This window comes from Clupea harengus, chromosome 14, assembly GCF_900700415.2.
Source record: "Clupea harengus chromosome 14, Ch_v2.0.2, whole genome shotgun sequence".
NCBI classification, from domain to species: Eukaryota; Metazoa; Chordata; class Actinopteri; order Clupeiformes; family Clupeidae; genus Clupea; species Clupea harengus.
The window spans coordinates 26,070,833-26,097,710 of NC_045165.1; the positions used below are offsets into that span (position 1 = coordinate 26,070,833).

Here is a 26,878-nt window from a genome sequence, read left to right on the forward strand (position 1 = left end):
AAATGTACAGTATACAGTGTGTGTGTGTGTCTGTGTGTGACTCATCAAGGTTGAGAGCATAACAGATTATGTGACTGTTCAGTTGATATTCCAGTTTTAGTTGACATGATATCATATCGCTCATATAAATCTTTTTTGTTTGTCATTTTCAAGACTTTCCATTACCTCACTCTCTTGAAGGTAAATGCCGACCCCATCGGACATTTTTTTGAATATCTCTGTTGAGCACAAGATAAGATATGAGCATGTAGTCATAAAGCGGGTGTTACATTTATCATAATCATAACACAGTGTAGGACTACACTACAGAAATACAGCAGGGAGTACAATACAATAGAGGAAATATAGGCTCATTTTTGACCAATATTCATGGCATAATGACATGTTTTTTTTTTTTTAATCAAACCCTCAACATCTTGCTAAAATGAAGTGAAGTCATATTAAACTAAAATTCGGTTGGGAACATACATCTATAGAATGTCTGGCCATCTTATCATGTCATCTATTTCTATAACACATAACTAACCCTATACTAATGTACATATGCAATGATACGAGAATGACTGGGAGGAAGCGGACGGATGACGGGCTGCTACTTACTGGACATGCACTCCAAGCGCAGGATGAGTGACACAAAGGTCTCCAGCGTCAGGCTTCCCGTTGAGCCACCGTAGCGGAGAGCCATGAGGTTTAGCATGCCATCGCTCATCTGTATACCTGCAGACAGAGACACACACTGTGACAACTCACTCAGCAGACCCTGATATCCTGAGCAGTGTTTCTAAACATACCTGTGGCAATCATAGCATTCTGCAGTTCACCCAGGGAGAGGACACCATTTTTTGTCATATCAGCACGATTAAAAAGTTCCTGTCAAGACACATTTGAGAAGGAAAAAAACAATGTTATCATTAATACAACATTGCTCAAAAGCTTTAATACTTTTAAACCTCAGTGAGAAGACCACCTCACTTACTTTGTAGGAGACAACTCGGTCCCACAGTCGAAGGAACTCACGGGCATCCAGACGGCCTGTGACCGTGAGCTAAAGGGTTTGTGGGTTAAGAAAGTATGTGAAGCTATGTAATGTCCAGTTATTCATGTGTACACATGACACTCTTGTCATTTTAATGCAAAGTTCAATACAGCAGGAAGCATAATAAACAGTCATAAATTCTATTGTGTTGAATATAATATATTGTGCTATTATAAGACTAAGGTTCAGAATCAAATATGTAAGTGACAGGATACATCCATCAAGGCCACCATACTGCGGCAGGTATCTAGGCCAAAGCCCGGTGACTTGCCTGCAAGAGCAGAGAAAGAAGCAAGATTGGGATTCTATCTCACACAAAACAGAATACCTTTAGAGCACAGCAGGCTTACATAACAGCTCTGTCGTATTGTTTTGAAAACACACAAAAAAAAGACATTGTGTATTCAGAAACCTGTTTTATGATGCAGGAACAATGTCTGGGCATGCCATGTGTAAATATGGCCGTAGGGGACAAAACCATTAGTGGTTTTGAGTATTTTAAGTGGGAAGGGGTGGTGTGTGTGTGATGAAACGTGGGTGGTGTAAGTGTGAAACTCACCTTGGAGAAGGTTCTCATTCAGAAGGTTCTGGAGTTGCTCAGCATCTACCTCCTCGTACTTCACCAATGAAAAACAACAGCATATCAGTTTTACTTGCAGTTTCAATATGAACACTAAAAAAAGCTGTAAGGCACACAATAAATAAATGAATAATACCTGATCCGAGTACTGTCGGAACAAGGTTGCTTTGGAGTCAGTATCACCTCCGTTTTCAGTTGGAGTGGGCTAAAAGTATTTTACAGAAGTGAATTTTAGAAGGCACCTAAATAAGTCTCTCCTCATTGTTCAATTAGTTTGAGTTACCTCAATAAAGAGCAAGAAACCTAACATAATTAAAAAATCACCTTAGTAATCTCCACATGATGAGAGGAACTTTCCCTGAAAAATCAATATATTACAAAATAAATAAAAAACCTTAAGATTCAGTCAGCAACACTGTGTATAGCATGCACACATAGACAGAACAAGTCCATCTGAGTGAAACAGTATTACAGATTTCAGTCAGTCAGAAGGCAAACTGATGACCAGTTTTAGAAATGAGCTCTTACTCAAGGTGGCTGTCTGACTTGGAGAGTATGGCCAGGATGAAGGAAGCCGTCTCATTGGGCTTGAAAGTAGAGGGGACAATGATGTACTCGCCCGGGACCAGTCTGAAGAACTCCATGACTTCTCGAGCATTCATGTAGTTTTTGGTTGAAGCCACAGGGTTCCTCATGAAGAACTCTGCAGGTAACTTCCCTCGTTTCCCTTTGTACTAAAGTAGAATGACTCCACCTTCAGCTCACATTTATTCATTTGAAAGTCACAGAATTGACAGCCTTGAAGGAACTATCTAAAGCCATTTGGCTTCCCTTGTGATGGAGATAATTTCGAAACACTGTTAATGACTTCAGAATATATGAATCAAGTGCCTTATATTAATTTATACCTTGTATGAATCATGTGCTTATGTAAGCAGGAACATGGCTTTTCTGTGTTTCTGTGTGTGTGTAACTTAGATTATTAGGTGCCACTTAGTCTGCATATGTGCAAGAGCATATTTGGGTGAGCTCATTGGTGACAGGGTCGAAATGTGCTCTCGACCCTGGGAAGAACATACATCCTTGGAAGACAAGAAGCTTAGTCATGGACCTAGAATGACTGAGATGTTAAACATTTATGGCGTCACCATTAGATAAACTTCTATCTATATAAACCTTGTGCAATGTGTTTAATATTGCTTCTCTCTTGTCTACTGCAGTCTGGGAGTAAACCCTCTGGGAAGTGCTTCTCTCTGACCTGCCGGGACGTGGGTGAGCCCAACGAGCTTGTTGTTGTTGTCTGATAAATATACTTATATGCAACTCCGGAGTCCTGAGGTAACTTGAGTACATTTTCACCTAACACCTTGTATTTAGAATTTCCTCCAGTGCAACTCATAGAAAACATGCGAGTCTCTTCAGCTGACACATAAGCCTTAAAGGCACACCATTAAACCACAAGTGTGTGATTTAATCATATTACTAATTAGAACTTTGATCCTGTCATTAAAACGAGGTCACTATTCGTACTAACTTATCAGTTTTTTCAGTATATTTTTGTTTCTAGAGGTAATAGCAGTGGTGGCCCAAGCTGTGGGTCAGCCCAAGTGGACCGTTTAAACAATCATGTCATATTTATGGCACTGGCTTTTTAACTTCAAGACAAGAATTCTCCCTGCAAACCTGCACCCAAAACCTGCACACCGCTAAAACAGGTAGTTTCACAAGTATTCACATGTCTCAAGTCTGTTCAACCTCCATGTTCATTTTAACAACGCAAAAGGGCAGAGTACATACCTCAGGAGGCACCTGTTTAGAGATGAAGAAAAAAACAACAATTAAATGAGCTTCAGAGGGAAATACCATGGGCCTTAGACACATAAAATGTATCTTGAAAGACTTTAACGCACGCTGAAAACTGAGAAGCCAATGTGAAGGTTGGAAACCAGCTGCCTGTTCCTCTTGTCAGGCTTCTGCATGAGAGACACCAGCATGTTGTTTGGTCCCTGCTCCGAAGCGCACTCATCATCCACGGCATCCAGCTTGATGTGATATTGAGGATTTGTCCAGAAACTCTCTGACATGCAATAAACACACATGCACTGGTGTTGAAACATCCAACTAGTAAAAGGTTCTTATGTATTACATCTCTGTTGTGTTATTGAACGCACCTCTGTAATTCATGCAGCCGCCAGCAGTGGTTCCAGCGACCCATCGGCCGTCGTGGAATTTGGAGGTCCAGTGGCACTCAGAGGACCCATCGAGGAAATCAGGGCACAAACAGCAGATATCCATATCAGAATAGCTGCTACAGAAATCTTCCATTGACATCCTTAAGATGAAGGATAATGGACATACTCAATTAAGGATTGTGGATGGTAACATAACCATTGGATATAAATAAATAAAAACTACAAGGTACTTTTACATTTATTGGATTGATTTTCATACCAGAACTCGCCATCATCAGTGATTGAGAGGCACTTTGTTCTGTCCTCTGGGCTCACAGATTGCCAACTGTTTGATCTACAATAAAAAATAAACACATCTCAGTACGCACTTTCTGCTGATCGAAAAACTCAGAGATCAGAAGAAACGTTGGCATTTCATAAAAACTCTACATACAGTACAAGCTGTGGGAATGAGTCTCATCATGTTACAATCCAGGACTTGATTTTCACATTTCACCCTTCTGCAAAGTTTCACAACAATGCTCTAAAGCTCCCCCATTGGGCATGATACACCTCTTGTTAAATAAGGAAAGGAAAGTTTGCCAAAAACACCGAATAGAAAAAAGTAATTATAATGAAACTGTCTATCCAGATCATGATGGCTCATTTCAATGAATGTGAGATCATAAACATACAAAGCAGGCAAACCAGCTTGACAGACAAAGCCTAAACTTTAACACCATATTGGCTCCTCACAATAGAAACAAAGGCTAGGGTTTTCTTAAGCAAATTCCACACTAAGGTCAATGTTGCTGTTAGTAACTGTGCTGTTTGAGTCTTGTTTTTCGGGCAACATGTGCTTTTTGTTTACATTCTTATCATGTGGGGGTGTCATGTGCTTTCTGTTTTTGTTTTGAAAAGCCATGTGGCTCTGACTCCACCCTGTCCTTTGTTTGGTTTCCCGCCATTTTGTGTGCACACCTGATTTCAGTTTGTTGCAATTGGTTTGTGGGTATTTAAGCCCCGTGTGCCTTTCAGTCTCTGCCAAATAGTTCCAGTTATTTACCTGTGCCTTTCCACTTTTAACCTTTGGCCTGCTTCTTGACCTGACCCTGTTGGATTCTGTTTTGGATACTTCTGCCTTGAACTCTGTTTGGATTATTGGATTTGCCTGCCTGTTGACTACGGGACTGCCTTTTCACTCTGGATTGTTGCCTGTGAACTTTATTAAAAACTCTGAAACTTGAGCCGTGTTGTCTGCAAGTGGGTCCTTCACTACTGAGAGTCGTAACAGCACGATCTGGCCAACATGGACCCAGAGGAACCAACTCAGTTCAAGACAGTGGACAACATGGAGTCGTGCTGGGGAGACAACAAAAGCTACTGGAGAAGATTGGTAGAGGCTATGTCTACTGGGTTCAAGGACCTCACAGCCCAGGTGCAACAACTTCAGCTGTTTCAAACCCCATCGCCACCACCTCGTCAGCAGCCTGTTCCACCACGACCCACTCTGCCTGTCTAAGCCCCGTGTGCCCCCCCCAACACACTATTCAGGGGAACGCGTCGTTCGTTTTTGTCTCAATATGACCTGATTTTTCAATTGCAACCATCTGCTTTCCCTGCAGATTGAGCAAGGGTGGCACAGCAGTCTGGGACGCCAGAAAGACCTTCTGTAACTCTTTCACCACGTTCTCAGCGGAGATGAGGAAGGTTTTTGACCGTTCCAAACACGGCAGAGAGGCAGAGCGGTAGATCATGCATGTTGGGCAAGGTAATCGCTCTGTGTCGGACTGTGCCATAGAGTTTAGGCAAGGTAATCGCTCTGTGTCGGGCTATGTCATAGAGTTTCGGACTCTTACTGCTTCTAGTGGATGGAATACTGAAGCCCTGTTTGATGTGTTTTTCAATGGTCTCTCTGAGAAGTTAAAGGATGAGTTAATTGCCCAAGAATCTCCCATCATCTTTGATGCCCTCGTGGACCTGGCTATCTGTGTGGACTCCCGGGTGCAGCAGTGCCGCAAGTGGAGAGCTTCCAGAGACCCGGTTAGAGCACCCAGTGAGGGAATAACTCCTCAACCTGCCTTGCCTGCCTCCCACTGCACCTCCGAACCCTGAGCCTATGCAGATTAACCGATATCACATCTGTGATGCGGAGAAACAGCGAAGACTCAGCTCTTACTGCTGTCTGTACTGTTGTGTGTCTGGTCACTACGTTCTAGTCCAGTAAAAGGCGAAGCTCATCAGTAGGAGTACTGGTGAGCGCTGCCTCAAGTCCTCCTCTGTCCTTCTCCCAGCCTCCCAGAGTGGCAAGGTCAGCAACTACAACTCACTGTTCTCATTGACTCTGGGGCTGATGAGAATTTTATTGATGCTTCCGTGGCTGCTCAATGGCAACTGTCTCTTCTTCCTCTACACTCTCCCCTTGTGGCCAACGCCCTGAATGGTAAGAAGCTAGCTAATGTTATCCATGTCTCTGCTCCTGTCCCTGTTTTTTTTCTGATAATCATCGTGAATCGATTCAGCACCACATCATTGATTCTCCTCATGCTCCGGTTGTTCTTGGTCGTCCCTGGCTGAAGAAACACAACCCTCACATTGACTGGGTCAACAAGATTCTGGGCTAGAGCCCATCCTGCCTATCTCTCTGCCTCCGCCAAGCCCACGTTCCAATTCCCCCAGGAGAATTCCCTGACCTGTCTGCAGTGACCCTGTCTACATGGACCTGTTTAGTAAGTCCAGAGCCATTACTTTGCCACCTCACCGCCCGATGACTGTGGTATTGACCTCCTGCCAGGCAAGGCGCCACCTAGAAGCCGACTACTCTCTTTCCCAACCCGAGACTGAGGCCTTGGGGAGGTATATCCAGGATTCGTTGACTGCTGGCATAATTCGCCCCTCTTTCTCTCCTGCAGGGGCAGGATTCTTTTTTGTGGCCAAAAAGATGGCTCTCTTCACCCTTGTATTGATTATCGGGGGCCTCAATGACATCAGTCAAGGATCAATACCCTCTTCCCTCATGTCCTCTGCATTCGACACGGATCCTCTATCTTCTCCAAGCTGGATCTCGGAAATGCTTACCACCTCGTTCGGATCAGATGAATGGAAGACGTTGTTTAATACCCCGACAGGCCACTATGAGTACCAGGTGGTACCGTTCAGTTTGACCAATGCGTCTGCTGTCTTTCAAGCCTTGATAAATGATGTCCTGAGAGATGTGATTAATACATTTGGTTTTGTTTATCTAGACGATATTTACATTTTCTCGCTCCCTTTCTGACCATGTCCGCCAGGTTCTCCAACACCTTCTTGAGAATCAACTCTATGTCAAGGCAGAGAAGTGCAAGTTTCACCGCATGTAGCCGGGCTGGCCTCGCGGCGATGTAACAGTCTCGCCTACCAGCCCCCTCTTTTTCCTGCCCAGGAAGTGGTGGTCGGCGTGCCATCTGCCCGGGCCTTTATCCGCCGTTGCCGTCAGACCTGGAGGAGGACACGGACAGCGCCAAGCTGACCGCCATCGCTCCAAGGCCCCCCCTTATGATGAGGGTCAACCTGGGACATTCCACTCAAGGTGGAGTCCCCGCTGCATCGGCCCTTTCCCCAGTCATTGGCCCTGCTGTTGTCCGACTCAAGCTCCCCCCCATCCTCCACCGCATCCAACCCACCTTCCACGTGTCCAGGGTTAAGCCCTTCATCTGCAACCAGCTCTGCCCTGCTCCCAAACCCCCTCCTCCACCACGGGTCATTGATGGCTCAGCGACTTTCACAGTTCATCAACTCCTTGACGTTCGGCGTCTGGGTCGTGGCCTCCAGTTGTTAGTGGACTGGGAGGGTTATGGACCCGAGGAGAGATGCTGGGTCCCATCTGGGTACATTGTGGACCGCACCCTCGTTAGAGACTTTCTAAAGACTCATCCTGTTCCCACAGTTAAGATGGCAGGAGGCGTCCGTAAGAGGGAGGGTACTGTTAGTTACTGTGCTGTTTAAGTCTTGTTTTTCGGGCAACAAGTGCTTTTTGTTTACATTCTGATCTGAAAATGCTGTGTGTTTCAACTCCTCATCTCCTCAGCCTGCAGTGTTGTAGAATGCAGATTTGAGCAGTGCCCACAGTAGTGAGGTCTACTCACTCATCATCAGTTGCACTACACTTCATTTCTTCAGTTACAGTTCAAATCAATAAATGAATCTGGCTTATGCTATCTATTCATCAGGTAATATCAATAAGATATCTAAAGCAGAAAAAGGTCCTTAAACGTGTCCACCATGTCGAGGTGTTTTTCGTGGCAATGTTGGTGCTAATTTAAAATGTTGAATGATTTAACCTGCACATCTAATAAGTCTATTCATGTATACATATTGATGCACTTTTAAAAAGTAAAAATCCTATAACTTCTGATTTAAGCGGAACTCACTTATCACTCCAATTACCATTCCACTCTCCGTGTCCATGGGGGTTGAACAATCTCACCAGTTTCACAGACTGATTGTTGGTCATTAGCTGTTGGGAGCCACACAGTATCACACATTTATGTTTCAACACTAATACATTGTCTCTTTGCGCTGGTCTGACTTGCGCTTCTATAGCGATAAAATCACACATACTAGTAGGTCACATGGGTTATGAAACACCACCACATGATAATATAAGCAACCAACCACTCCCATTCCATTAGTATATTACCTTAGTTACTCCTGTGATGGTGTAGGCATGGCCCTGCACAATCCCGTTTGGTAAAACAGTGTTGGCAGATGTTGCCTTAAAGTGACACACAGAAAAGCATTACAACCGAGAGGCAACAGTAGTTGTGTGAATTTAGCATTTGACAAAACCTTTGTTAACATCTATGCTGTCCTTTAAAATAAGCTTTCTTAGAAAAAGCTGCTCTATCCTTTTCACTCTAGGATTTACATAATAGACATGAAGTACAGTGAGATCATCTCGCCACAACTCAACTCAACTCACTTTGTGGAGAAGGATAGGACAGATTCCGGAGAACTACTCACTCCTTGAGGAGTGCCACAGCCCATGAGGGATTTGGACTGGGCAGCCCTCAAAATGATGTCCCACAGGTCAGGGGGGGCTTCATCCAGCTTGAATGTCCTGTAGATCCCCCCTGTGAAGTCCTTCAGGGCCTCTGACACAGTGCCAGCATTCATGTCAGCATAGGAGCCACATACCCTACAGTGGGTGGGTGGGGGGGGCAAATGGCTTTAACTGACCTGTTAAATACACCAAGGAGCATCATAAAGGCAGCTAGACCACATACTTGGCATAGGCCTTCTCCATCAGTGCAGCCCAAAACTCATTGGGGGTTTTCGAGCGCACAAATATCAGCCTCCCATCAATTGTTGGAAGCTTGTCGTCAATCACCACATCTACCCACTTCCCAAATCTCCAGAACTGAAAGAAGAGAACAACGACTGAAAATGCTGTTACACTAAAAACGTGTGATGAGGCTCTTTAATAAATGAATGATGGAAAACATAAATGTTTTTTTATGTCAATAAAATTTTATGTTTATGTCTTTTTTGATTGCTGATCAGGTTTTTTTTATTTTTTTTAATTGGCCATTCCTTCCTTACCCTGAAGTGAAATAAGCCTACATAGCCCTCCCCCTCCTGAAAAGACTGATCCACAGGGATGATCTGCTCCCTAATGTGCTTCTGAAAGGTCAGCGCTCCAATAGAAGCCAGGAACCAACAGTTTCCTGAAACAAAATAAGTACTAAGAGTCAGTAGAGGTAACCATGTTATGTTTGCTTTGCTATGTCTTTATTTGTTTCATAATCTACATTATTAAAGAACTAAGATGATTTGACAGTAAGCATATATGATACATAAATAACACATTACACATAACACGTAAATAGTAGGTGGATAGTCATTTGTTAGTGTTTTTCAAGCATAATCTTACCAATAGCTCCTTGTCCAAAGTCAAACCTTGATAAACCGTCCAAAATGAAACAAGGGTTTTCCACCAGTTTCTAAAAAAAATAAATGTATTCATTTTATGTCATGTCAAACTTCCTTATTATAAGGAGGCCTATATATTCATTGCTGGTCTGCATTCATTCACAAGCTTATGTGGTAACCTCAGCAGTCCCAGCACCCACCATTTACAAGGAATTGACATACCCGTGGTCTTCGCCACACAACTCTGGCCAGCTCATCAGGCTCCAGTACTCCGTTGCCAATGGACCTACGATCTGGTGGAAACATGTCATCGATGTACCTCTTGCGATTAATGGTGCAGTATTTCTGCAGCTGTTCGAAGTCTTGATCCAGGAACTTGTCAGGGTTGGTGGTAGATCCTCTGCCATTTTTCTTATTGCGTTCATTCATAATATTCAGACACACACCAGGAGGAGGCATTCTGGCAGTGGCACCCTTAAGTGAAACTAACAAAAAACAAACAATTAAGTCAAAGCAGTAAAAACGGCAAGGATGATATATAGAAGGTAATGTAATCCATATCTGCAATAACTTACCTTCACTAAATAAACTTTGCAGGTGATAATGAATTCCTTGTCTTGTATTATCTACTTATAAAACCTGTTACAAGCATATGAACAGATGAGAAGCTGATGCACAAGTAACACGCAGTTCAAATATTTTCTCTATGACAAGTAAGGTTAAGTTACCTGTCACAAAGCAGATGGTGTCGACTGAAGAAGAGAGGTCCCAGACGTGAGACTATCAGCGACTGTGATTGATCCTTAAATACTGCTTCGGTCTGGTACAAATTCATGTTGCACATGTTGCACATGTTCATTGTGTGGCCTCTGTGCGAACATGCTCACACCCACTAAATTGCCCCAAAGCACTTTTAAGAACTCGTTGTTTTTGTGGGAATACCATCTTATTACCACCGCCAAGGATTTGTCATTCTACTTCAGACTGTTCCTCTCCGTCTGTCCATCTCCATCATTTTACTGCAGACTTTTACCAGTCATAATAATAAAAAACATTCTTAAGTTCATTTTTCACAACTCACAACAAATCCTACAGCTAGATCCGATGATATACTTAAAATAAACCATGTAATTCTCTGAGTTGCTTTGTATTTCTTGAGTTTTTTGGCAGCTTATGCACTCAAAATGAATAATTCAATAAATCATGTGTTTGCAAATACACAACCCACTTCAAAATAATGTTCTTTCACTATAACTATGCAGCAGTGATGCTGTTGTTGTTTCTGACACATGGAATTTGGCAACCTTGCAATAACTTGACGGAACTTGACGGAACAACCCAGTGTGATTTTTATGCAAATTCTACATTTAGGTGCTACTTGCCAAGGGAAATATTTGTCAAGGGCACAGTAATGTTAACAATATATTGTCATTGCTACCTTCACCCTTATTTCATTTGTGCTTTATTCAAAACATTACTCTACATGTCTTTAATGCAGAGTGGCAAAATATTCCATGTTCAAAAACTTCTATACAATAGAATATTTGGAATTTAAGATAAAAACAGCTGCATCAATATTTTTGTCTGCAGTCAAGACTGATAAATAAAATATAAAATATTACCCTGAAAATATGAACATAAGGAATGTGAAAAGTTGTTGTGTTTAGCACTGTTGTCTTTAGCACTTGACGGCTACAGACAGTGCATGTTGTTCTGTAAAGGAGTGCAGAACCAGGGTACAACATGCGGCGCATGTTGCGGCTGTCTCCAGCCAGTTGTGTGTTGTTGTATCCTGCTGCACAAGATCTATGGTTGGGCAGTTGTTGTGTTGGTTAGGTTGCTGACTACGAGTACTTGCATATGACAGTGAGTGGATTGGCCACTGTGGGAAGTCTCCAACCAGTAGCACAAGGAATTTAACATCTTTTCCTGTGTATAACTAAAATGACCTGTCTAGAGTATGTGACTGCTGTGAATAGGGCAACTGACTACAAGGGAAAGACCAAGTGAAGGTTTGGAAAGACAGCTGGCAGGAGGGAATAGCCTCAAGCCTTCCAGAGAAATTTCCTTCCACACAAACACACCTGAAGAGCTTTCCAGTTATTCCCTGATAAGTCAAGACTGATTAATAAAATATAAAATATGACCCTGAAAATATGAACATAAGGAATGTGAAAAGCAATTCAGAAAGCTACATATTTTTTGTATTCTTCAGCTTCAAAAGACAGTTTTGGTGGGAGCACATTCATGATAGCACAGTTGCCATATTCTAAAACAATGCCCTGAGCTTTATGTAGAGATGTGTAGATCTCCTCTTTAGAGCAAAATGCAAGGACAGGAGACGGCCATCCTCAGCATCTACACATCCTTTTTCAATTCCTATTCATCTCAAAATAAAACGGTCAAGTCTACCTTCTTATTACTTCTTACACAATAGTACATTTAAGGATGCTACTCCTTAAATGCCACTGGGGCATCTGATTCTCATTTTGAGGTCTCATTCAAGTCATGACAGGCTATCCAGCTATGTAGGCAGTATGATAGCTCCTTCAACACCCCAGTGACTACCAAGGGCATTTAAGGTGATTAACACAAAGGGTGTTTTGCTGTAGTAGTTTGGCCTTTCTTTTGGACAGAAAACAGGGTCTTGTGTTGAAAGACCACTTGTATTTTGAGAGTGATATCTGTCAATTACACCAATATAAACATTACTCTCTTCACCTGCACATTTTTTTGTCAACAACTATTATTATTAAGTAGGATTTGATTTGCAAGATTTCCAATTTTCCATTCTAGATTGTATCCATTGTTTTGTGTCCTTTTACAGCTTGTGACCAAGTGGGAACGTTTGCAAAGGGACATGAGGGTACATCTGATCTTCAATAAGTAAACAGTGAATGAAACAACAAAGATACAATTGTAAACTGTTGTCAGTACAGCAAAAACTACAAAAATGTTTAAAAAGTATAAAGAAATATGTCTCATCATTTTGTTCTAAGAAAAAGAACAAATGCAAAACTATTTCCGAGTCACAGCTGCATTCAGCCAATGAAGCGCCAGAAAATAAATGAGGCAGATATGACCCAAGAAACACTTTAAACCCACTTCCATGTCACTGATGTTGGAACTTGAGGTACCTTTTCCTCACCATACTCAAACAGTCCAAAGTCTCACAATGCGCTGATGTAGCTCCCTCCCCCTTCCTTGCAAGGTCAAGTTTCTTCAAACCTTTTCAAAATCAGGATAAAGATCCTAATCACTTTTTGAGTCAGACCCAGATCAAAATGGTATTGCTGATTGTTGTCTTGTCATCAGAAAATTATATCACATGGGGTCACTTTTATCCAGAGGTTTCAAGAACCTATTCATTTTGTAATCAGGCTTCTATATTAGTATCTGCTGGCCAAAAGATGTTATAACAAGTAATATTACACATCAGTATATGTGCATTATGCAATGTTATCTTTCTTTCAAAACTAGTTTGACTTTGATACAGCTGCTCATGTTGCGTTATTATCTCGTTAACTAAACTAAATATAGTATATCAGTGGATTATTTTTAATAATTGAATCAATGGAGAGTTGAATGTCCAGGGGTTCAATAGTCAAATTCAAAATGTTCCGGGGTCTTCATGATCAGACTAGTCCATCGTCCAGTTTCATTTGAAGACAAGTTTGCTGTTCTGTTGAAGCAAGGTCAACTTATTTTGTTCTCCTGCTAGGAAATACCACTTTTCTGCACCTTTCCATTTCCTTGTCATAAGCATGAGCTTTTTTGTATCCTTTAACATGGCATCTTCAAGGCTTCTTGTAATTATCCAATGAGTGTTTATTAGCTGATTAAGTTTACTGGACAGTTAAACAATGCAACCATTCTCAGTGTTAGAGGCTTTGTTGCTAAATCAACCAGAACACTTAGGTTGGATTTTGGTCTCTCAAAGGAGCTTCAAAGGAGTTGTCTGAGACTGCTGAAAAAGTGAGTCATTGGTTGTGGCTGATGCGCTTGCAGACTACTTGGGGTCGTGAATTAACCTGCACTAAAACCGAGATATGTGAAATCACATTGTCTCTGGTAGTCGCATGTGTTGTAACCCATCAAGAGTACGGAGGGAGATGGGTCTGGGACGCCAGACACCACTGTTGAGCCTTCTGGAGGTGCCATGGGACTAATTCAATGAAACACTGATGAAGGAAGGTGATAGGTGAAAATTCACCCTAGTTACCTCAGGACTCCGGAGCTGCATATAAGTATATTTATTAGACAAACAACAATTGCAATCGGGCTCACCCTCAGCACAAGGCTGAAAGTGAAGCAATGATAAACACATCGCACAGGGTTTATATAGACAGAAGTTTAGCGTTCAGCAGAGATAACCACGTGGTGGATTTCTGACGTCCGAGGCAAGGATGGAAGAAGCACAGTTTGACCCTTCTTATCAATTCTGGTCTAAACATGCTCTTGTACATATGCACAGGGCTCTCAAGTGTCACGCATTGAGCCTGACAGTCACTCATTTCGGTCTTTAATCACGCACTCCCGCCACACATCGTATTTCTCACGCTGAAAAAAAACTCTAGGCTATTTAATGTGCCGCAGCGCGCAAACATGACCTGGCCGCGCTGCCCTCACCATGGAGGCACCAAGCACGTCTCCCCGAATCCCCTGGAGTTCTGCCGTGAAGTGCCAATTATCAGCCAATCAAAAAAAAATGGGCTACACAATAGCCAATCAGAAAAAAACGTATCTGTTGTATCTGTTGTATCTGGGTAAGATTTAATCCAGCAACCAATGAAAATAAAGCATCCTGGAATTGCGCGCGACTGATCTTCCAAAAGTTTCGTTCACCTGAGGAAACCACGTCTTCTACAAAGAGCAAGTCGTCTCCTGTTTAAATGTTACAACAAATTCACAATGGTTTGACACAAGCAATGACAACTTGACTGCAGTTAGAGAATATTTCCCAGATAATTAGCATCAGTTTTTAATGAGTGTTTGTAGCCAACACAGTTTGCCTTTTCACTATAGCTTTGACTCCGAACTTCGTTAATAGGCTATAATAAATTCGAAAAGGCCTATTAAAAATATATATAGCCTATAATTCGAACGAATATTAGGCAGCCCTTAATATTCAATGATGTTATGGGCATTATTTTTTGTAAATGTGTTTGCTTGAACATTTTCAGATTCCGAGGCTTCTTCAGTGAATCGTGAGCTCATTAGGCATACTAGCATGTTATAAATATCCTGGCCATGGATGCATTAATCATTGCATCTGTCTTTCAAAGATGTCAGGTAAAAAACAAATCAGCATCCTGTCCTTCGCCCAAAGAGGAAAGCCCCCTAAAAAGGCCAGATTAGGCACAGTAAACACATTAAAGGAGGAGATGGTGGAAGAGGAAGAGACAGTACAGGTGGATGAGGAAGAGACAGTACAGGTGGAAGAGGAAGAGACAGTACAGGTGGAGGAGGAAGAGACAGTACAGGTGGAGGAGGAGGAGACGGTGCAGGTGGAAGAGGAGGAGACGTGGAAGAGATGGTGGAAGAAACAGTGGAGGAGATGGCTAGAACAAAAGGGAGAATAGTCCCAGGAGCAGCCACCTACAAGACCTCTTTTAATAGTGAATGGACCTCTAAATGGCCATTTATTACTGTAGGAAGCACCAGCTCATATTACTGGTGCTCTATCTGCCACCAAGAGAACTCCTGTGCCCATCCAGGTGTGCGGGATGTGACAAGGCACATAGGCAGTAAGGGGCATCAGGCCAAACAGCAGGCACTGAAATCAACCAGCGCAGTCAAAAACTTTTACTTGCCAGTGACTGCAGAGATGAGTGTGCATGAGGTCAAGGTACATTTAAATGCATAAGGTTGACTACAATGTTCATGAATACCATTTTTCCTAATTAATACATCCAATTCTATGACTATGGCATATATAATGGGAACCAACACCAAAAATGATAAGAGTCCAAAAAGGCAACAAACACCTACAATAAACAACACAAGTCATAATTCTCTCTCTCTCTCCCAAATTGAATAAATACTTAGTAATTGGTTGAATTGTCAGTGCCATGTGTCAAATCTTTTCTGCAAGTCTGATCAATTATTAACAACAACAAAACACTAATAATAATATGGGGGGAGGGGGGGCGGGGCTGGTCTGTGGGCATACGGCAGGGGAGGGGCGGGCGGAATAGGGGCGTGGCCGGGGGGGGGGATATGTCACTCTTGCCTGTCTTCAAAACTTGAGAGCCCTGCATATGCAGATTAAGTGGCACCTAATAATCTAAGTTACACTGCAATCTAAGTTGCAGTGCTGCTCATTGCTCATAATTGAAAACGAGCGTCCCTAGAAGCTACAGAGAACGTGGACTTGCAGTGTATCACTGTAAAACCTGTTAGTAAAGTCAACTCAGGGCCAATGCAGACGGAGTCTAGTTTGCCTGAACCCGGAGAACCCCGTCTCCGGATAGCCCTATCGTGCAGACGAACGCACTGTATCCGCACACTGTATCCGCACTCCCTCGAATCGGGGGTCCAAAGTGAGTAAACTCGAAATCCGGTTGCGGTTGGTGTTCGTCTGCACGCTATCCGCATACCTAATCGGATTGCCCCACGTGATCGCATCATTAGACCAGCCAGAACAACGGACACAACTGGCATTATTTAATAACTGAATTGGTTGCCATGGCGCAGTGAGTGTGGCAGCCAGTTATAACAGCTCTCCAGTTTAAAAAAAAAATTCTTCCTATTACCTTGCTCCTTTTTCACGTGAATTTCCCTAACAGGATTAATACAAATGTATCTATCTATCTGTTGTTAGGAAAGGGATGACATTAACAAACCACACTTTAATCTATCACTGTTTAATCTATTTGCATCAGACCATTTTTCAAAAAACAGTTTTTAAAAGTGTCAGCAAAGATTTTTTATTATAGACGGAAGTTTCAAAACAGATGAATGTTACGTTAGCTTTAGTCCTGTCAGACAACTATAGCGATAGCTACTAGCTAGCGTTAACGTTACTTCAGAGGTAGCCTACAGTACGTGAAGGACAAAGCCCTCAACAATAGCCTACATTTGTTGTTAGTAATAAAACCATGAAATTGGAAGCAATTGTAAACCATGAAACATCCAGGATCCACAGCACTTGCATTGTGGTCTCTCGTGCTCAAGCTCAGCATCTCCATAAAGCACAGGCATTTAAACAACTCACACATGTCATGTTGTACATCGGATTCGCTGGGTTCATGTGCACGCGATTTAAAAAGTTGATATGTGTGAAAAATGAACCCGGGTTCAGGCAAACTAGGCTTCGTCTACTAGGAAACTGATTGCCTTGAACTTTTAAAGTTGCATTAACTCAATACAAATAATCAGTTAGATGCAATGAATTTATTTGAACCAATATGATTTTTTGACCACAACATTACACATTATGCCGTTATCCGTAGCCTTTTCGTTATGACCCTCTGACTTTATCCACGACAGCAAAAACTGAAAGAAGAAGCTTGGTGTAACTGCTGAACCAGTCATGTGTGAAGTCTTTACTTGAAAAGTTGCTGAGATGAAACTGCTGTGTGTTTTCGATTAATGAGATCTGGCATTGTCTCTCCTCCTCTACACATGCACATTCCAGCAGGGATCTCAGAGGAACTTGTCTGAAACATGGAGGCTCCTTGGTGCTACTGAAGTGATCTTAAACATTTCAAACAAACCTTACTTGGTGATTGTTCAAATAAAGATCTCTCGCCTTCACACACGACTGATTCTGGGCAAGAGTATCCAACTAGCTATCGATATTATTTGTAATGAAGGATAGTATTAGCCTACTATTTATAAGAAGACGGGCCTTATGCAATGTACTTTCCTTTCGAGAGAGGGCGCAAAATGTCACTGTTTATGACACCGGGCTGGAGATTTAAACGAAGATTTCTAAAATGAGTTGATGAGTAGATTTTGTTCATTCAGGTGTGGTGGTGTATTATAACAGGTATGGTTATGGTTTATCCAGATAGGAATTTGGCGTGGCCTTTAGACTAGGACAGACTTTTCAACTAAGATTTCTCCAAATTGCGATGATAGATTTAGCTCATTCTGTGCGTAGGCTATTGATCTTTCAGATGTGACAGTGTATAATGTATATAATATGCCAACGTCTAAAAAAGGACATTCGAGCGAATTATTTCAAATGGAGTGAATGGAAGTCAGGACACGGTAACTTAAGAATAGCGTGTCCAGAGGAAAAAGGGTGATGGATAGCTTGACACCGGTGGTTTCACTACCACAGCGCGGCACCTACACGCAACAAACATCGCTATTGCTTGCAATGCTTTTGATACCTACTTTATTGCTGCTATTATCGTCATCCTGTTGATCGGCTTTGGGCTGCTTAGGTTCCGACCAACTGGTTTGAAGAAATTCCACAATTTGATTGTCTTCTCTCTAAATTAAATTTGAAATGCTTCCAAAATAGGCAGTAAATTCAATGGGAAATAAAATTGCATGCTAAAGTCCAAATTGCCTCGTCACAGACTGTTTTCAAAAGAACACCGTCATGTTCTCTACATGAACCATGACTTTTGTTTCTGTAAATGAGTTTCGTTTTCTCTCCTTGATATGAGGCGGGAGCACCTGAGCAGACGTTATTTTGGTCCAGCTAAGTGACGGACACAGGCTTAGTTATCACTTCAGTGATGGATCCATGTAAGTGCTGTGCTTTATACCTTTTTTAAAGTATATTTTCCATATACATTTAAACATATTTTATACATATACATTTACATTATACATTTATACATATAAACATATTTTATTGCTGTAGTTTACTGTGTAGGCTTTCTCTCCGCAGATACACTGGTGGCAGGAGCAGGTAGCTCTACAATTGACTACTATCGCCTTTTGATAAACTTTTGATAAGCAGTAGGATGCAGTCATAGGCTACTTAAGACTGCGTCCTATGGAATAACTGGCCAGATTTAACAGTGGCTGTTACATACATGTTATTTTCTTAAAGTTTTGTTAGTAGCTGCAGCGCCTGTCTTCCTGAGTGGTGCGGGAGGGATGATGGCAGGGGCTGCCGTGGCCAACGGAGGAGGAGGGGTAGCTGGGGCTATGGTGGCAGTTGGTGAGTAAAACTTTGACAGTAGCCTATATGGGGGCAGTGTTGCCAACTCCTCTGTAAGGGAAGTAGCTGGTAGCGCTCACAAAAGTCGCTAGAAGTAGATAGATGATGTAATCAACTAAATTGCGTAATATGCTATTCTGAAAGAGGTCAAATAAATAGAAAAGGCTGAGCAGGTAGTTTACAAACGAACTATTTACGTATTTATAAACATATTTTTTTTTGTTGCCATATAACTATAAGGTTAGCTTTTTTTATTTTATTTTTTATGCAGTGGCCTAATGAATGTAGACCTACAAACTATTTACAAACATATTTTTATGACAAGAACAAGTCGCTAGATTTGTCACTAGTCGCTTTTGACTAATTAAGTCGCCAAGGGGGTCTGGAAAGTCACAAGAAATAGCGACAAAGTCGCCAAGTTGGCAACACTGCATGGGGGTCACAGTACACCGGTTAGCTGATCTTCTTATAGGATAGGACTCATCATCGTTGCTTGCCATTGTCAAAGTTTAATATTGAGCTCGTCTTGCGCTCCTTAGTGTAGGTATAATTAATTCTAAATTTTATTTATACATAACAATACAATTGTCTCTAGGCGCTTTACAGAGCCCAGAGCCTGAACCCCCTTAGTGCAATCACAATAGCAACACGGGCAAGAAAAAACTCCCTGTTAGTCAGGAAGGAACCTTAAGCAGAACCACGGCACAAAGGGGCACATCTGCTTGAGGTCGGCCGGGTGGAGATAGGAAGGGGGGATGGGGAAACAACAGGTGTTGTACATATCCTGCATTTGGTAGGTGTTACGAATGGGTGGTGATGTGCAGGACTCAAACGCACGACTCAGAACTCAAACAGTAGAGTGAAGAATAATCGTTTACTTAGAAGGGTTCGGTACACAGGTAGGCAGTCCAAGAGTAAGCAAACAAATCCAAACAGGGAATAGGCAGGAGAGTAGTCGTTGTACAGGCAGAGGTCAGAAGCACGAGTAAATCACTTTAACAAAGCGAAAGCGCTAATCGCTGGAAACACAGGAACCTACAATGACGAAAACGCAACGAGAAACAAGAATACATGGGCTATATACACACACAACAGATAACGAGGGACAGGTGAGAACAATCAAGGCGGGGCAGACAATGAGACACAGGTGGACTAAACAAGGGGAATTAACAGGACACAGGAGAAACCAATAACACAAACAAACCGGGTGATTGGGAACAGGTGAGGGGTGGAGACACGAACAACAACAAGAGGGCACATGGCATAAACAAACAAACATAGGAAAGCACATGGCGGAAACAAGGAAGCACAAGGACTAGACAAGGGAACAAACATGTGACAACACAAGGGAGACAAACTCAGAAACCGAACAAGGACAGAACACAGACCTTACAGTAGGTGTACATAATATATATACAGACATCCGGTGGTAAATACATGATACAATATATATATATAGTGTCCTCAACCCTCATCTTTTACTATGACTCCAACTGTTAAAAAGTCCAGGCCTGATTTTAGTTTGACATCATTAACAATGTATTGTTCAAGAGAGAATAGACATTTAAAACGTTAATGCTAGGTTATTCATGACATGGCTGGGACAGCAGTGACTTGTGTGGGAAAACAATTGTTCCTTGCAATAAATTAGCATTAATCATTCTATCTGAATTTTATGGTAATTAACCGTCCATACATATTGTGTTCATTTGAGCCAGCTGTATGCATTTGTATAGATATATTGAGATTAGATCTACCAGTGTTGTGGATCATGACATGCACCCTGTCTATATCCTGCCTGCGTCATATAAAAAATATTCAGTTGTCAGACTTGTTTATGGGAATGCTGTAGAACTGCTTGTCTATAAATATTCCTTACTGAATTGTTTGAGCGTCAGATAAGGCAAGTCTGAAAAGTAAAACCAAAAATAATAGCTGCGTTCCAGGCAGTAGGCCTCTTCTCATCCGATGTCCCATATACAGAGACCGATTGTGCCCCGTAATCAGTTCCCATTTACAGAGATGTTTTAATCTGGATACTGAGCATGAGATAGAGGAATATATATTGATATATATACTGATATATATCAGTATATAACACCTACTGATATGATCCCATTCTAGTGTTCTGGTGTTTTTTGTAAGCACAATGAGCCTAACCATACATCACCTCGATGTACAAGAGAATGGGAATATGAACTAATTCTGAACTAATGCATGCCACATTTCTGCCAGAATTGTATTTACTAAGATTGCATAGGCCCAATATTGGGTACTAAGAGTATACTTTTCATCAAACATTAGTGTCAGCCTGTTAAATCAACAAGTGACAGTTAATTCATGTCTGTCTTTTTCTAGGTGCTTCTGCAGTTTTGGCATGGATCGGTGCAGCGACTAACTGTACTGGATGAGATATTATGAGATATTATGGACTCAAAACAACCGTATATGGTGACACTAAAAGTCGGAGATAGAAATGTTCTCTGAGGGAATACACAAGTGGGACTGTCATGGGATAATGGGATGTGCTTGTAAATTCTGATTCACAAATATCTAAATCAGCCATTGCAAAACTAAATAAAAATATACACAGACAAAAAAGAAATAATGTGATTTTTGACATAGACATCTCTTGGTTTATTGGATCAACACATAGCTTTTATATTGAAATATACTAAGGTTTGTTTACCTTCACATTCTACCACCAGTTCAAACTGTGAGTGTCTTTGAGGCCTACTTAACATATTAAAATCATGTCATACCTGATCAAATGTTTGTCACGTGACTTGTTGTTGATGTTTAACATGATCCCAACTGTCTGAACAGAACTATGCATCCCTCTCCCTGTGTGGGGGGAGAAAGGAGGGGCCGAGGTTACCTGAAGTGCATTCTATTGGTCTGTAGGAAGGCCATGATCAAGATGAGGAAATATAGCCTGACAATGCCTCCCAGGGAATTCCACCCAGGGCAGGTTTAATTACACCCAGAGCGTGTGCTAGTTTTAAGTGTCATTTTCTCTGGAAATTACCACTTAGTATTCCAGTACAAGTTATAAATACCAAATTAGGCATTTTGAGTTTCATTTGTCTTCAAACATACCAATGACAGTGTTTCTACAGGACATAAACAATTATTGTGTAAGTAGTGGAAGTAGCCTAGCCCAATCAAAAAGTATTGAAATTAAATTAATTTGCGTTTTTATGATATATTGGAAATATTTAGAGTAAGCTACCCACTGACGTAAGTACTTGCATTGTTGTTTGGTACAGTGACTATTGTGGCGGCAGTGGCCGGAGCCGCTATATATATAGCAGCTGCTTGTATTATGCTCTGAGAACCGAGTCAGGAAATCATACTCTCACAGATTCCATCTGAATGATGCTTACTACCCAGATAGCAAGCATACAGTATATCGGTCCACCGGTTGATTTTTATGGTCCTGCGGGCAAATCCTGGGTGGTCGAGAAATGAAATTTTGCATAGTCTGGCTATACCAGATAGCAAACATATCGGTCCACCGGTGGATTTGGGTCGGTACCACCTCTGGTCTACTCTTGGACCTCTATCATCTTTAGTGTAACTGGGCGTGGATAATAAGAAAATAACATGAAATGTTAGTGAGTCCTGGAATGTCTAAATAATATCATTGGCATAGTCTATTTAAAATATCAGCCACTAAACAGAAGTTGTTCATGGACCTAGAAAGCTCTCAAGGTGAGAATTAACTTGGTCATTTAAAAACTAATGTAGTTACGCAGTTGTAGCATCTATAAAATTTTAAGGGTTGGTTAAAATCAGTTAAGTTTTAATGAATAAAGAAAACATGTTTTAAAGCAAGTGGCAAACGGTTGGCCGTTTGTCTGTACTTCACCGCACGGAAACCGATGAGCAAAAGGCCAGTGGTCAACTAAAAACACCATGAAAGCCCAGAAGCTGAATGTCAAGTTACCTGAAAAGTTTTTTCTCCGAATTTGGGCGACAGAATAGACTTTAAAAAATTATATTTAAAAAAGAAAACACAGCAATGTCATTATATCAGCAGCTCTATCCTGATATGTCAAAATATGTGACCATATATATGTTATAGGCTACCCCTTCTTTATTATAAAGATGTTATGTCAAAAGGAAGCTACAAAGACAGTGTCTTTTGCATGTAGGTGCAGTCGGTCTGTCTGGATGGGTCACAGCAGCAGTTGCTTGCTGCAGCTGCAGCCGCTCTTATCTAGAAAGGTATCATCTGCTCTCAGTGGAGAAGATCGAGCCGACAACCATCAGGAGTTTCTTTTAACTTTTGCATATAATCTGAATACCAAAACTGGTATACCTGCAGTTGCATAGCTAAATGCTACAATACCCAATAAAGAAATATCAAATAAAAGCTCAAATGGGAATTGTCCTTTCTTTGTTATGTAAACCTGTACTGTTCATGTACAGGTTCATGAACCTGAACCAAACTGTTCATGCATGTATCCAGGGGTTAAATTGGGCCGGAGCCTACCGGAGCTGAGCTCCACCTCCTGCCATATAAATCGCGTCCTGCCGGACCTCATCTCCGTCTTCCTCAGTAGCCTATTACAGCATTACCAACTCACATACAACAACGCAGAACAAACAAATGTAGAATGTCAGCTCCTTTTCATTGACTTATTAAATCACACAGCTGTAGCATCACACAGCAGCAGTATCCATACTGTCTCTAGCTGAGAGAGGGGCTGTGCGCAATTTACGCAGGTGGCACAACAGCTAAAAGCGCACTCGGAAACTCAGACCTCACACCTGGCCACCAAGTTACGATGGAAATCCGGCTGATTTTGCGTAATCCTGTTTGCAGACAAATCTCACCGAAAACAACCTCCTAGGCTTATTTACATCTCATGATGTGTCACTGTGATCTATCGTAGCCTTATTAACTCATTTTTTGCCCATGTCTTAAATCTTTCATCACATAAATTAGGGGGGAAATCATTATCAAAGGTGCACCATTGGAATAGTTTAGCAGTTTTTTGTATGTTGCACAATTTCTGGGTTTGCTTCCTAATTTTAAGAGATAGAACAATGAATGTACAATTCAAATATAGCTAATATATTCAAAATGAACGATTCTGATGAGGAGCTCAAAGGAATATGACCTCACTCTGCACCACTCATACCGGAAGTCTCGAGGTAAAGCAACCTTGGCAAGATATTCTTTTTAACTGATTCAACTCTTGAATTGGGGAATGGAATGACTTGCCATAATCTGACATCTGTCTTTATTTTGGAGATCAGGGGCCCAAAGTTGATGTTAGACAAGGTTTTTAGGTCTTTTGGTAGGTACACACCTAAGGTGAGTCTTTTATTGAGTGTGCATCCCATTTTAGTTGGTATCTTTGAGCAATATCCTAGTGGGCTCATAGTTGAAGTTGATTATCTGTGGTTTAGATATGTTAAGCCTATAGCCAGACATGTGGCCATATTCCTCCATACAACACACCAGTTTAGGTCAAATGCTTTTTGGGCATAACAACTAATGTGATGTGTCGTATTATATGTAGTGTTCTTCTAATGTTGTCCTGTGTTTGTCTCTGCTTTATAAAGCCAGTCTGGTCCAGATGGATAATATCTGGCAAACATTTTTCCAGTCTCTTTGAGAGTATAGATGTAAATATTCGATAGTCCACATTCAATACACTTATAGGTCTTAAATGATCACATTCCTGTCTGTTTTTGCCTTCCTTAGGAATGAGAGAAATCAATGCACTAAGTGCCACTTACCTCCAGTATACATGTATAATCTGGTGGCTAGGGTGTGCAATGTGTGCAACTATACAAGGGCCCTGATGTAGAAAGTGCATTTTTGGAGAAGATTTGTGCTACTGCTATGCATACAACTGAAGCTGCAATGTGTTGTCATTTAATAATAATAAGCTTGTTTTCAAACAGGCTATGTGAAAATCTTAAAATCATCTGTTGGCTCACACAGCTGCATGGATAAGTCCTCTCTGCTCTCATACAGACAACTATGGATTGAGTACATTTTTTGGAAAATGTAAAGATTTGGACGGCTGTGAATCACTCACGTAGTTGACCGAGACCAAACACAAACACACATCAAACACATAGCCACACATGCCCTCACAAACATTTGTATAACAGAAATATTGTGGCCTTTACACAACCATTAAGTCTAAATTTAGGCCAAAGAAAATGTTTCAATTAATGTAATGACAATAAAATAAGTACTGTATTCTTGCATTTTTGTTGATTAGGTTGATTTATGTAGTTTTGTGTACATTTCAAATTCATTAGGACGTAGGATAATTGATCATCTATGTCCATTATAGTACATAAAGAGAAAGCCACAAATGCATGCAGGTGTTGGGTGATGTCTTGAAGTCTGACAGTGAATGTTTGGTCAAAAGTTGAAAATGTGTGGTGTATCCAAAGTTATCGTTACCAATAACCTGAAAAGAAAATTCCCCAGGCAATTCTTCTTTTTAGCCAAACAGAAATGGTACAAAACACACCACATTTGTTTGACATACGCGTCTCTCAACAAGCACTGTCATAATATGTTAAAATAAGTTGAGACTCAAGTGTACAAATGTCCAATAGTTATAATCGTTATAACTTCCAGTGTTAATGTTTCAGTATTCCAGAAATATTTAGTAAAAGGCACAATGCATACATGATTATGTAACATGAGTACAAGCACAACAATGATTGCATCTGAAGAAAATGTTCCTCCACAAATGTACTGTTGAACAAATTTGCATCAGTCCAGGAAGTTCCTGAAACTTGTGCTGATTTTACCTGAAGGCAATGAGACATGCCATTCTATTCCTCGTTTTATTTTGAGTCTACAATAACTATAAAACACAACCAGAAATCAATATTGACACAAATATATTTGTCACACAACTAAAATCTCTGCTGCAACAAGCACAAGTGTTCTTTTGAGGCATTTCACCCTCAAACTATTTTTATGAATGCAAAGTGAGCAGAGTTCAAACCTTTAGGCTATCATCTCAGCTAATCAGTCAACCCTCATACGAATTATCTGATGAACTGACTACAACTGTGCCCCTTAGAGATTAAATAATGGTTTGAATATTGAATATTGCATAGATTAGATGCAAGAGAAGTTCATTTATATATCACATTTCTTAATATGGGGTTAAAAGTATAAAAAAATATTAAGAGAGGCAAAATATGTATAAGATGTATAAAATACTGAAATTGAAATAAAGAATAGAATAATACTATAATAAAATACAGTATACACACGTGAATAAAACATTGTAACATAAGCACACATAAATGGGTAGGATGATACCATGCCTTTAACATCTGAGGTAATAAATAATAAATAATGAATAGTCATTAAATTGCATAAAAGTTATTTATTTTCAAAATTCACAGTTTGGATCAAATCTCATATCTCCCAAAATGTTTAACCTGTGTAAAAATATATATCATATTCACCATATTATACACAAACTCAATTAACTTGTTACCAGATAATCTAAGAAGCTTCACATGTAAAAAGAGTTCAAAACTTCTTCCCTGTAAATCTCTCTGCCTTCATGTTCATTATTCGCAGTGTATATGCAGGTATGCTGCTTATTTTCACTTTTGTCCAATACAGGGTTTCAAAGTTTCATCTGTGTTTTAAGAGTACCTTGAGAAAGCCCCAGAGGATTTTACTTGAAACGATCATGAAGGTCTTCTGTCAAAAATGTCTGCATATGTAAACATGAAAAGAAACAAGAATGATTCTATTCCAATCACTCGTGTGGTCTTAGAGCCCCACTAATAATGCCACAACCAAACCTTATATTCCTTTTAACTCCTGATCTGACAAAAATGTGTGATCATAACAAACAAAAACAAAAACCTTATGGTACCATATCTCAATCGGTTGGGTTAGAAATGAACGATCAAACAGTTCTGCACATTTGTTTCCAGTGGAAGTCGAATATACATGAAATGTGAATTAGACTAAATCACATTTCCTCAGATAAAAACATATTCTATGAGTATGAATATATTATAGAAATACCTAACTAGGGTAT

General features: G+C 40.8%; 1 protein-coding gene across 1 annotated transcript; it reads right to left on the minus strand.

Annotated features, from left to right (window-relative positions):
- Positions 1–241: 241 nt before the first annotated feature.
- LOC105895689 (calpain-1 catalytic subunit-like) lies at positions 242–10,175 on the minus strand. The gene is made up of 19 exons (XM_031580947.2): positions 9,920–10,175; positions 9,699–9,768; positions 9,368–9,492; positions 9,052–9,185; positions 8,789–8,963; positions 8,466–8,540; positions 8,197–8,282; positions 4,068–4,142; positions 3,788–3,948; positions 3,527–3,693; positions 3,414–3,425; positions 2,145–2,350; positions 1,941–1,974; positions 1,753–1,821; positions 1,596–1,653; positions 1,252–1,307; positions 977–1,045; positions 792–870; positions 242–717 (listed from the first exon to the last, which is right to left on the minus strand). The coding sequence occupies exons 1-19, from the start codon at positions 10,154–10,156 to the stop codon at positions 593–595; spliced, it is 2,013 nt and encodes a 670-aa protein (XP_031436807.2). The 5' UTR covers positions 10,157–10,175; the 3' UTR covers positions 242–592.
- Between the last annotated feature and the right edge of the window lie 16,703 nt (positions 10,176–26,878).